General features: G+C 39.0%; 1 protein-coding gene across 1 annotated transcript in view; it reads left to right on the forward strand.

Moving 5' to 3' along the window:
- MIOX (myo-inositol oxygenase) overlaps positions 1–11319 on the forward strand; it is a 44168-nt gene extending 32849 nt beyond the window's left edge. The window contains exons 6-10 of the mRNA XM_069762076.1: positions 248–357; positions 566–633; positions 1929–1978; positions 8791–8903; positions 10697–11319. Coding sequence (XP_069618177.1) covers positions 248–357; positions 566–633; positions 1929–1978; positions 8791–8903; positions 10697–10805 — 450 coding nt within the window. The 3' untranslated portion in view covers positions 10806–11319. The remainder of the gene's footprint in view (positions 1–247; positions 358–565; positions 634–1928; positions 1979–8790; positions 8904–10696) is intronic.
- The last annotated feature ends 1491 nt before the right edge of the window (positions 11320–12810 follow it).

The following is a 12810-nucleotide window of genomic DNA, read 5'->3' on the forward strand; positions in this document are numbered from 1 at the left end:
TATGAGAAGGAAAAGCCATCTGGACCCGGGGCAGAGCGTTTTTTGGCCTCTTTGATTATTTGGGAGATTTCAGTTGCTTCTATAGGGCCGTTACCCCAGTGGCTTTTAAACTGTGTTTTTCTCTAAAATATCAGTGTTTCAGAGTTAAAGATACCAGGCTGAAATTAGGCATCCAGTGCCAGATAGATGTTGCCCGTGGAATGGAATTTCTGTGCAGTTACCTTTGTACATCTCCCTCTCTTTTCAGTGGGCTGTTGTTGGTGACACCTTTCCAGTTGGTTGTAAGTTCCAAAAATCTATAGTATTCAGTGACACAACATTTGAAAACAATCCGGATACAAAGCACCCAATATACCGGTGAGTACATCTGGTTATATTATGTGCGGTTTATAGGCATGTCTATATGTCATTTTTCTGGCATCCACAAACATGTTGATGCCATGGAGATTTGAACAAATGATCAATTTAAAAGCAATAGATACCGTAGACCAAATGTGGACAATGTAGTGATTTAGAATTTAATGGGAAACAACTCAGCTCATATCTAAATATTTTCTCTGTTCAGCACTGAATCCGGCATCTATGAACCTAATTGTGGTCTAGAAAATGTACTCATGTCTTGGGGTCATGACGGTAACAAAATCCTATTTTCATATCACTTTTTCTGTTTTATAAAGGTAATATTTAAAGAAACCCTCCCTTTAACTTTTTTTATCCATTAAATATGTGCATATAACGTGGTGAGGGTGTATTAATATACTCACCTACAGCCACTTTCTCCGGTGTCCAGGACCGTTCTTCTCCTTTTCTGAGTCAGTTCACCGATCTGCAAACTGTCCAGTTCACGGGCGATCTGCATCTCCGGGAAGTGACTTTTACAACATAAGACTATGGAGCGTCAGAACGAGGTTCCAAAGACTAAGGCTACTTTCACACTTGCGTTGTTTGGTGTACGTCCAATGCGTCGTTTTGGTGAAAAAACGCATCCTGCAAATGTGCCCGCAGGATGCGTTGTTTCTCCACAGACTTGTATTATCGACGCATTGCGACGTATGGCCACACGTCGCATCAGTCGTGCAACGGATGCATCGTGTTTTTGGCGGACGAGATGCACAAAAAATGTTCAATGTAAAGTTTTTTTGAGCATTGTGTCCGCCATTTTCGACCGTGCATGCACGGCCGAAACTCCGCCACCTCCTCCCGGCTTATCGCACTGGGCAGTGGATGCGTTGTAAAACTGCATCCGCTGCCCACGTTGTGCTATATTTAACACACTGTCCGTCGGTACGTCGGGCCGACGGTTTGCGACCGCCCCGTACCGACGCAAGTATGAAAGTAGCGTTACATTGTAAAAGTGCCTTCCGGCTTATGCAAAGAGCAAATAAGCCAACTTATCGCAAATGTCGTGATGTCACTCAGTAGAGGTGAAAAATGACTCTTGACACTGGAGAAAGCAGCGGTAGGTGAGTATATTAATACACTCACACTACATTACATGCATGTATACACACATTTAATTAATACAAAACTTAATGGGAGTTCTTTAATGGAAAAGCTATGATGTTTTTACTGATTAATGTCCACAGTGGATTATGTACTGAGAGATGAATAATGGATATTTTATGAAAATATAGCAAGAAGTATTATGGTAGCTTGCAATACAAAAATAAGAAATCATAATTTTAGTCTAAAATGTTGAGTTTTACATAGTTCTACCACTTGAGGGTACAAGCAAAAAAAATGCACAGCTTATACAAATGGGTCTAAGCAGAATTTTCAGTGTTCGAATTTCCCATTAGTTTACCTGTTGTATAAACAGGCAGAGAAATTCTAATTACTAGTACATTTTTTCAGATACAATTTTTGACTACAAGCAGAAGGTTCTAGCAGCTCTCCTACTCATTTAGTTTTGTTTTACTTTCCTGCAGAATATATGTACCAAGTGCTGAAATTTAACCAGTGTTCAATACCAGATGAGGTAAGACTTGTCCATTTAGCATCAACTACTAAACTGCCTTTGTAGGTCAAGATACTGGCATAATGGGTACTTAAGGTACATCAGTCTTATCTTCAAAATCCTACACAGGTAATTGTTAAAGGGTCATTCACATGTCAGCCATTCATATCTGTGATGAATGTATGAAGGCCCATCTGCCGGCCACAGAAGGTAGGACATTTGGAAATAATGCTCTTATGCATTGATATTGCCGTCTCAGCCATGAACAGGTAAACAATAATTAATCGTTAAAGGGGTTTCCACTACTCTGACAACCCCTTCTCAAATTGTATGTTTGTCCCCCCCAGTAAAATAATAACACTTATAATCACGTCCGCTGCCGTTCCAGCAGTGTCAGCACTGGCTCACCTGGGGATTGTGTGTCATGGTTATGTCACACTATCCCTGTGGCCATGTTGGCTTCACTCTCCCGACCTTCTGGCGGATCATATACATCTAGAACAAGTGAGAGAGCATCTCCCAGACCAATGCATTGTGTGATGCTGGTATTGTGTTCCCCGATGGGCACGTGACGGAAGTCTGCCCTGACAGATTACTGTAGCAAGCAGTTAGTATGCAATACAGCATGGTCACATGAACACTAAAGGACTAAGTGCCGACACTAGAGGAGCAGTGCCGGGGAGTAAGATGATTTTCTTTATTTTACGTTGCATAATTGAGTGATTAAAGTAGAAGACAACCGTTTTAATTTATTCATATTTTTATAGCAGTCGCTGCACCAGTTTTATTTATTCAAAAAGCAAAATCCTATATCCTCCACTACTATACAGCATACAATTTGGATATTGAGCTCAATGTATAACAGTGGCTGTAGGCAGCCAGTCTGTTACCAGATTTCACAATACAATCAGCAAACATTATTAAATAGATCAACAACATATAATAATATAGGAAGAAGCTGGAACGAAACGTGAATATGGGAGGAGGGACACTTTTGGCTGCCGCCAAACGTATATGCTAGTAGGTAATACCTGAATCCCTGTCCTACATGCTAGGCCATTCCAATTATGTTTAGCTTTGGAGCACTAGGGCAGTTTAATATCTAATATCTGTTGTAAAGATACTCCCTTGGCTTTCCATATAATGTATATTCTCCATCATCTGATCATCCTACATATTCCCTCTGTTGAGGCTCCTTTTTATACCTATTTTTTTCCCTGCGATTTATGTAATCAGTGAATTAGTGGAGTGGTATTATTAACACCTTAGTAACAGAGCCAATTTGGTACTTAATGACCAAGCCAATTTTTACAATTCTGACCATTGTCACTTTATAGCTCTGATATGCTTCAATGGATCCCACTGATTCTGAGACTGTTTTTTTTGTGACATATTGTACTTCATGGTAGTTGTAAAATTTCTTCGATATGACTTGCGTTTATTTATGAAAAAAACGCAAATTTGTCAAAAAGTTTGAAAGCTTTTAATTTTTGCGCCCTTAAATCAGAGAGTCATATCGCACAAAATAGTTAATAAACAACATTTCCCATATGTCTACTTTACATCAGCACAATTTTGGAAACAGAATTTTTGTTAGGACGTTATAAGGGTTAAAAGTTGACCAGCGATTTCTAATTTTTCCCACAAAATTTACAAAACCATTTTTTGAGGGACCATCTCACATTTGAATTGAGTTTGGGGGGGTCAATATAACAGAAAATAACCAAAAGTGACACCATTCTAAAAACTGCACCCCTCAAGGTGTGCATAACCACATTCAAGAAGTTTATTAACCCTTCAGGTGCTGCACGAGAACTAAAACAACGTGGAAGGAAAAAATGAACATTTTATTTTTTTCACAAAAAAAAATTTGGGAACCAAACTTTTTTTTATTTTCACAAGGGTATCAGGAGAAAATGGACCACAAAATTTGTTTCGCCTGAAAATGCTGATACCCCGCATGTGGCATGTGGGGGAAAGCCAATGTTTGGGCGCATGGCAGAGTTCAGAAGGAAGGGAGCACCGTTTGACTTTTTGAAAGCAAAATTGGATGGAATCAATGGCGGTGCCATGTCGTGTTTGCAAACCCCCTGATGTATCTAAACAGTGGAAAGACACCACTTCTAGCTCCAACCCTAACAGCCCTAACCCCAATGTACCCCAAACCCTAATCTTGGTCCTAACCATAACCCTAACCACAACCTTAACCCTAACACCACCCTAAACACAACACTACAACCCTAACCCCAACACCATCCTAACCCCCACCACTACAACCCTAACCCCAACACAACTCTAACCTTAACCCTAAGCCCCAACCCTAACCTTAGCTCTAACCCTAGCCCTAACCCTAACCCTAGCTATAACCCCAACCTTAACCCTAATGGAAAAAAATACATTTCTTTATTTTATTAATTTTACCTAACTAAGGGGGTGATAACACACCCCAAACTCCAATCTCAATCTTAACCATAAGCCTAACTACAACCCTAACACCAATATCAACCTAAACACAACACCACAACCTTAACCCCAACACAATCCTAAACTTAACCCTAGCCCCGACCTTAACTCAAGCCCAACCCTAACCCTTGCCCCAACCTTAACCGTAGCTCCAACCCTAACCCTAGCTCAACCTTAACCCTAGCCCCAACCCAGACCCTAGCTATAATGCCAACCTTAACCCTGATGGAAAAAAATACTTTTCTTTATTTTATTTTACCTTACTAAGGGGGTGATAAAGGGGGGTTTGAATAATATTTTTTTATTTTGATCACTGTGATAGGGTCTATCTCCTGTTGTTGCAATGTGCCGGCCGGCAGATCTCGTCGGGCTCCATTTTCTTCCCGGAAGATGTCGAGGGCCAGGGGACACAGCCAGTGTGATCGGGGACACCGGAGGTACTGGGGGGCTAGGGGGACCCATTTCTCTCTCCTCTGATGTGCTAGATCATATCCGAGGAGAAATAAATAGGACTTTTTTTTGAATGCACTACCCAGGTTAATTCGATTAATCACTAATACTCAAAGTTTTAAGCATGCACTTAAAACGCATTTCTTCAGACTGGCCTACCACCTCAACACATTAATCTAACTACCCCTGTGTTGCCCATTCAAAATTTTTACCATAACCAGGTTCTTTGCACCATGCTCTCATACGGCTTATGCATTTATTAGCCCTCTGTGTCTTTCCTTTTTCATATTCTAGCTGATAACCAGTTCAGGCAGCATTACATGAACACCCCATTTCTTACATTATGGCTGGTCCGAACAACGAAAGCAATTGTTACCATCTACCCTATTTCCTCATAGATTGTAAACTTGCAAGCAGAGCCTCTTAGTATCTGTTGATCTATGTGTTTATTGTTATGCTTAAAGTCTATTGTCTGCACAAGTACCCTCCAAAATGTAAAGTGCTGCGGAATATGTTGGCGCTATAGAAATAAAATTATTATTATTATAGGAAATCGGACTTTTTGTGGTCTAATAACGGTGAATAACGGTGATCGCAACACTGGGGTCGGTAAAAACCGACCCGAATCATGTTCTTCGGGGTCTCAGCCACCCCCGCTAGCCAAGACTCCAGAGATTTTCCTGGGGCGCTATAACCTTATTTCTCAGCTCTGCCACCTTTAAAAGGCGCATCGGTGGTCGTTAAGGAGTTAAATTGATCGATTAGACTTAATCAGACTTGCATTAGGGTGGCTTTATAAGTGTTTTATAACTTCAGCTACAGAATGAGAGCTCATGTCATGAGTTTAACCCCTCCCGACAGATGCTGTACATGTACGGCGCTATGGGAGGTGCGGTCCCGCAAATCGCAGTACATGTACAGTTCTTCTTTGTTTGATGGCTTGTGACTATCCATCATCATTATCTTGATTACATTTCAGAGGTTTTCAATGGGGTTTACGTCTGGAGATTGGGCTGCCCATGACAGGGTTTTGATGTGGTGGTGTCTTAATTTTTGCCAGAACTGTAAATGTGGAATCGCTGTAATCGTACTGACCCAAAGAATAAAGGTGTCTTATAATTTTTACCACACAGTGAAAGGCATAAAAAAATCAATTCCTGAATTGCTGTTTTTTTATTCTGCCACTCAAAAATCGGAAGACAGCGATAAAAAAAAGTTATGTGACCAAAAAGGATATCAATAAAAATGTGAACTCATCCTGCAAAAAACAAGTCCTCATATGACCTGGTCAGCAAAAATATAGAAAAATTTCAAAATATGGCGATTAAATTTAGAAAAAAAAGTGTTTCAATGTGATAGCAGCGAAACATAAAAAAAAATATAAATCTGGCATCGCTGTAATCGCACCAACCCGAAGAATAAAGTCGTCTAATCATGTATACTGCACAAGGAATGGCATAAAAAATAAGTAAAACCAATTCTTCACCTGCTGTTGATTTGTTAATTCTGTCTCCTAAAGAGTACAGTAAATCTCTGCTCACATGTATCCTGTGCTCTATGCTGAGTGCTAACACTGGAGTTTCCATGTAAATCTCTGAAATACGTGATTCAGACAGGACACCCAAATGGAGATTTCCTATAATGAGTCAGTGTGAACGCCATGTGACCTATGATGTCCAGAGTAACTCTGCTGCCTCATTGTATTATTTGGATCCGTTGGGGGATTCATCTGAATCACTTCATTCGGAGATTTAGATGGAAACCCCCATGTAAGTGCTCAGCGTAGAGCACAAGATAAATGTGATCCAAAATGTTATGTAAAATGTTCTCAATAACAGCTTCAATTCAATCCACAAAAAAAGCAAGTCCTCGCTCAGGTCCATCAATGGAAATATAGGGGGCTTTCATGTTATTGACAAAGTCTCTGGAAAAGTGCTGTGGCTCCTCACTCCCCAAAAGAAATCCAGCGAATTATGCGCTCCCAAATCCAAATGCTCCGCTCCCTTCTGAACCGCACAATGTGCCTAAACCGCAGTTAGCATCCACATGTTTGGCATTTCTGTAGCTATGAGAGCCCACTTAACTTAAGGGGTCCATGTCTCCAGACGCATAAGCTTGGCACAATGTATGGGTATTACAATGTAGTGAGCACTACAACATACTGGGCACTGCAATGGCAGATTTGCAATTTTTACACAGCAACATTCACTGGTGCTTGTTTCTGGCAAACACCCATGGAGTCAAAATCTTCACTGCTACTGTAGATAAATTCCCAGAGAGGGTGTGATTTTCAAAATGGAGTCATTTGAGGGTGGGGGGGTCTCTGGTCTTCTAAAAGGTTAATAATCTTCTTGAATGTGGTTTTGAGCACTTTGAGGGCTGCAGTTTTTAAAATGGTGTCACTTTTGAGTATTTTCTGTTATATAGGCCCCTCAAAGTCACTTCAAATGTGATGTGGTCCCTAAAAAAACGGTTTTGTTGGAAACCCTTCTAACTTCCTAACAAAAAAAAAAAAACATTAAAAATATGTTGATATAACGTAGACATATGGCAAATGTGATTTTATAAATTATTTTGTACAGAATAACTAACTGGTTTAAGAATATAAAAACTAAAAGTTTTAAAATTGTGAAATTTTCGCCCAAAATCCGATATTTTCACAAATAAAAGCAAAAAAGTTCTACCTAATTTTTCCACTAACATAAAACACAAAGTGTAATGGAAAAACAATGTCAGAATCAATGGGATTTGTGAAAAGCGTTCCAGAGTTATTACCATATAAAGTGACACAGGAAAAAAAACTGTAAAATTTGGCCTGGTAAAAACACGTTTCAGGGCGAAAGGGTTAAAGAGATCCTTTCACCGGTTTTATCATGGTAGACTGGTCACATCATGGAATAATGACTGTCGAGCTAGATAAAATGTAGTTTTTACTTTCTCATCTCTTTTGCAAAGGTATTAGTATACTTTGCATGATAATTTTTGCTAAGACTAAGGTGGTGTTAGCAGAGATTCAGCTATATAGATGGTCACTTCTTCCCCTGCATGATATTGAACATCATAAGCAGGAGGTGTTATGCAGTGTGGGAAATATAAGAACACGACCCCAAAGAATATCAGACCCAGCTTTCTCTATGCGAGACAGGTAATGACCCACCGCCCCGCTCCCCTCACTGGTGGCACCCATTTTGATTTCAAACAGGAGTACAGCAGAACTGCTTGTCATTACAAACATTTCTTGCAGCTCTCCTCTCACAGCACTGTCAACTTTGATGTACATCCCTCCTGCTACACTGACTGCAGTGAAATAAATTTGCAAGAATAGTTTGTAATGACACACAGCACTGCTCTACTACCCTGCCCAGTTTGTAATCAAAGTAGATACTGAAAGTGAGATTAGAGCTGTGTTATTACGCGTATTACACAGAGAAATTTGGGCCTGACATTCTCTTGGGGTTCTTTTTTTTTTTCTCTCTCTGCATGACGCCTCCTGCTTAAGATCAATCAAAGTCATGGATTGACTAATCTCTGCTAATGCCCCCTCTTAGAGAAAACTAGAATCAAATCTTTGCACGCTAGCATTTTTTTCAACGGAAATAAAAACATTAACAATAAAATAATGCTTTATTCTGCTTTTCAGTCACTATTCCATGATTGGTTAGTTTATCTGGAGAAAGGTTTACTTTACGCGTACTCAATTTCCACCCATTGAGCCTGACTGCTTCAGTTTGTACAGAGCAGTGAGATCTCAGCAACAGCAAGGAGGAGGCTCACTGAGGAGCTGTCAGTCAACGTGGGCCGAGAGCAAGTTAAATTATGTCAGTGCAGAGATGATAGACTGCTTAGACTGGAATATCCCTTCTATTTATAATGTTATGCTTTGGAAATTGTTATTTATAGAAGCAATGCTTTTATTTTAGGGTATGTACATGATCAGATTCCATTCATTTTACCCATGGCACACAGGAGGCGATTACAAACATCTTTGCAATGAGAAAGACCTTAAGATGCTTCCTTGGGTGCGAGAATTCAAGTAAGCAATACTTTTTTTTAAAGTGACATCTAAGTAATTTTATTGAAAATGTAGTAAATAGAGTTATGGTCAACATTATTGGCACTGCTGAATTCTAGGTAGATCATGTAAAATATGTACTGAAATAATGTTTATAGTGAATCTGCTTGTATATAAACTTTAGTTTGGTCCAGAAAAATAGCTTGGCAGGAAGAAAAGCATATAAATAGATACTTTAATGCTTAACACCTTTCCTCAAATGATCGCAATGGTACGATTAGATTGCAGGTGATTTCCTGCAATTGGGGGTAAAGTTAGGTCTCAGGAATGGCCTGGGAACATCTCAACTCGTCGCAGTCTCTGGGGTTTGCGTATGTGTTACAGAAACAATGAAATTGGAACATTACCAGAATATTTAATTTCAAAATGAGCTTCAAAGTGTATGTGAGCATGATGTATTTTTCAGGTGTAAGGCTCCTTGAACCCAAGTGAAAAATCCGTAAAAACCCACCATAAATATTGAACATGTCAAAACGACTCGCTTCACGCAAGTTCCATTCTTTCTAATGTCTTTCAATCAACTCAAACTTTGAAAGCTGTAAAGCGGCTGAAAGAAGTGATCCCTTCATTCTTCTGGTGGAATTATGAATGATAAAAAAAAAAAAGCTGCCGCAAAAGACATTAAGAAGAATGTCAGAAAAGACGCTTCAGGAAAAGTACTGCCAGTGTTTTCCTAAAGCGTCTCCTGCTTCAAAAACGATGTGGGTATGCTGGCGTCTAAAAGACACTGTGTACATATAAATGAAGTGTAAAAACACCTACAGGATAGGAGGATAAAGGAAGCACAGATCCAAAAGTACATAATTATTGAGAAGGAAAAAAATGGACTGATCTAAGGTGGCCAGCAATGAGTCCTGCTCTTAATCCAATGGAAAATCTTTGGAGAGAGCTAAAATCTGCTTTTGGGAAAAATATCTTTACAAGCATTCAAGACAGACCTGCAGTGGAAGAAATTACCAACATACAGGTGCAAGATGGCTACAAAAAACATTTGGATGTGGTCATTGTTGGCAAAGGTTCTGAAATCAAATATTAGGTAACGATACCGTTAATCCTGTCCATGCCATATTCTATGCTTCTTCTCTATTTGTTATATGAAATGACTGCATGTACAAATTATGTCGACAGATCAACTTTTTAGTTCAATGTACATTGACAGGCTATTAAAATATTCTAATGTTACAAAGTTCGTACATATAACTACGGTAATTTCCTGAATATATTGGCCTTTTTATTATAAACAACTTAGGTAGTCAACAATAGTGACCACAAAATGTATTATCATATAGATTTGACTAAATAAAAGAAATATATATACAAGTGGAGAAGAACTCATGGACGCACCTAGTGGGACAATGCAACCGCTACCTGAAGCTCACGGAATGCTAAAAACTATTGATTTCAACAGGAGCTGTATGTATAAATCTATGCCGTAAGCTTTGGCTAGTGGCCGCTAAAGGCAGCTTTTAACATTAAATAAGTTTGTGATGAGAAACAGTAGATTTGAAGCTCGGTATGACATAACCACATATAGTACACATGTAATATATACATATTCTGTATTAGATACTGCCTGTTTCTCACTGAAGTAACCCTATGGGCATGTTTAGTGGGCACATCAGGAGTATTTCTGGGGTACATGCTGAATGCACGGTACATCACAAATATGCTGTAAAACCAGCCTAAAGTTTTTAATGTCAAAACGTTCTGCGATAGCTTCTAAATACATTTCTTTTCTCCGTGTTCTTCCATAGTAAGTTTGACCTCTACACGAAAACAGAAGATATGCCTGACGTGGAGAATCTTCAACCATATTACCAGGGCTTAGTAGAAAAGTATTGTCCTAGGGTGTTATGTTGGTGATCTTATGCTTCCGCTTATTTCTAGTTCCTATATCAAAATCTATCTTTTTTTTTTTTGCCAGATATTTTTTTTAAATTTATCTTACCTAAAGGTATTGGTGTTTGACGTAGCAATTTGAAGTGTAATAGAGAATATGTTGTACCAAACCATCTTTTCCACCACTGCACTAAACTAGTAATACAATGAAAAAAAAACTCTCCTGCAAATGCAGATCCGTGGAGGGTAAAAGATATACTGTCCATGTACTATAAAAACTGGCCAATATTTTCAGGTACCGGCCAGAGGTTTGGGTTCATAAATCCTAAAAAGAAATGTGCACATATCTTGAAACAAACTTTAATAGGAAATTAAAGAATTAGAGTAAATATCGAAATAAAGAGAATAAGTTGGCCTCCTCCTTTTATACATTTAACAGCAATTATTGGTTTAAAACGTAGATACAGTATTGTAATCATTTTCTGTTATCGTTCTAGTGCATCTTAAGTTAAAAATAAAGCAACTCTGCATTGGCTTGAATAATAAGAATCCTCCTTTCTTCGACGTCCTGTAGCAGCACACAATGGGTTAATTAGTTAGCTTCCTACTTAGAAACAGAAGACATGTTAAACAGCAGTAATTAATAAATTATGCAAAGTAGCTTAACCCCTTCATGACCCAGCCTATTTTGACCTTAAAGACCTTGCCGTTTTTTGCAATTCTGACCAGTGTCCCTTTATGAGGTAATAACTCAGGAACGCTTCAACGGATCCTAGCGGTTCTGAGATTGTTTTTTCGTGACATATTGGGCTTCATGTTAGTGGTAAATTTAGGTCAATAAATTCTGTGTTTATTTGTGATAAAAATGGAAATTTGGTGAAAATTTTGAAAATTTCGCAATTTTCACATTTTGATATTTTGTTCTGTTAAACCAGAGAGGTATGTGACACAAAATAGTTAATAAATAACATTTCCCACACGTCTACTTTACATCAGCACAATTTTGGAAACAAAATTTTTTTTTGCTAGGAAGTTATAAGGGTTAAAATTTGACCAGCGATTTCTCATTTTTACAACGAAATTTACAAAACCATTTTTTTTAGGGACCACCTCACATTTGAAGTCAGTTTGAGGGGTCTATATGGCTGAAAATACCCAAAAGTGACACCATTCTAAAAACTGCACTCCTCAAGGTGCACAAAACCACATTCCAGAAGATTATTAACCGTTCAGGTGCTTCACAGCAGCAGAAGCAACATGGAAGGAAAAAATGAACATTTAACTTTTTAGTCACAAAAATGATTTTTCAGCAACAATTTTTGTATTTTCCCAATGGTAAAAGGAGAAACTGAACCACGAAAGTTGTTGTCCAATTTGTCCTAAGTACGCTGATACCTCATATGTGGGGGTAAACCACTGTTTGGGCGCACGGCAGGGCTTGGAAGGGAAGGAGCGCCATTTGACTTTTTGAATGAAAAATTGGCTGCACTCTTTAGCGGACACCATGTCAAGTTTGGAGAGCCCCCGTGTGCCTAAAAATTGGAGCTCCCCCACAAGTGACCCCATTTTGGAAACTAGACACCCCAAGGAACTTATCTAGATGCATAGTGAGCCCTTTAAACCCCCAGCTGCTTCACAAATTGATCCGTAAAATGAAAAAGTACTATTTTTTCACAAAAAAAATTCTTTTAGCCTCAATTTTTTCATTTTCACATGGACAACAGGATAAAATGGATCCTAAAATTTGTTGAGCAATTTCTCCCGAGTACGCCGATACCTCATATGTGGGGGTAAACCACTGTTTGGGCACACGGCAGGGCTCAGAAGGGAAGGCGCGCCTTTTGACTTTTTGAATGGAAAATTAGCTCCATTTGTTAGCGGACACAATGTCGCATTTGGAGAGCCCCTGTGTGCCTATGCAATGGAGCTCCCCCACAAGTGACCCCATTTTGGAAACTAGACCCCCCAAGGAACTTATCTAGATGCATACTGAGCACTTTAAATCCCCAGGTGCTTCACAGAAGTTTAT

Source organism: Ranitomeya imitator, chromosome 4 (assembly GCF_032444005.1).
Source record: "Ranitomeya imitator isolate aRanImi1 chromosome 4, aRanImi1.pri, whole genome shotgun sequence".
Lineage (NCBI taxonomy): Eukaryota > Metazoa > Chordata > Amphibia > Anura > Dendrobatidae > Ranitomeya > Ranitomeya imitator.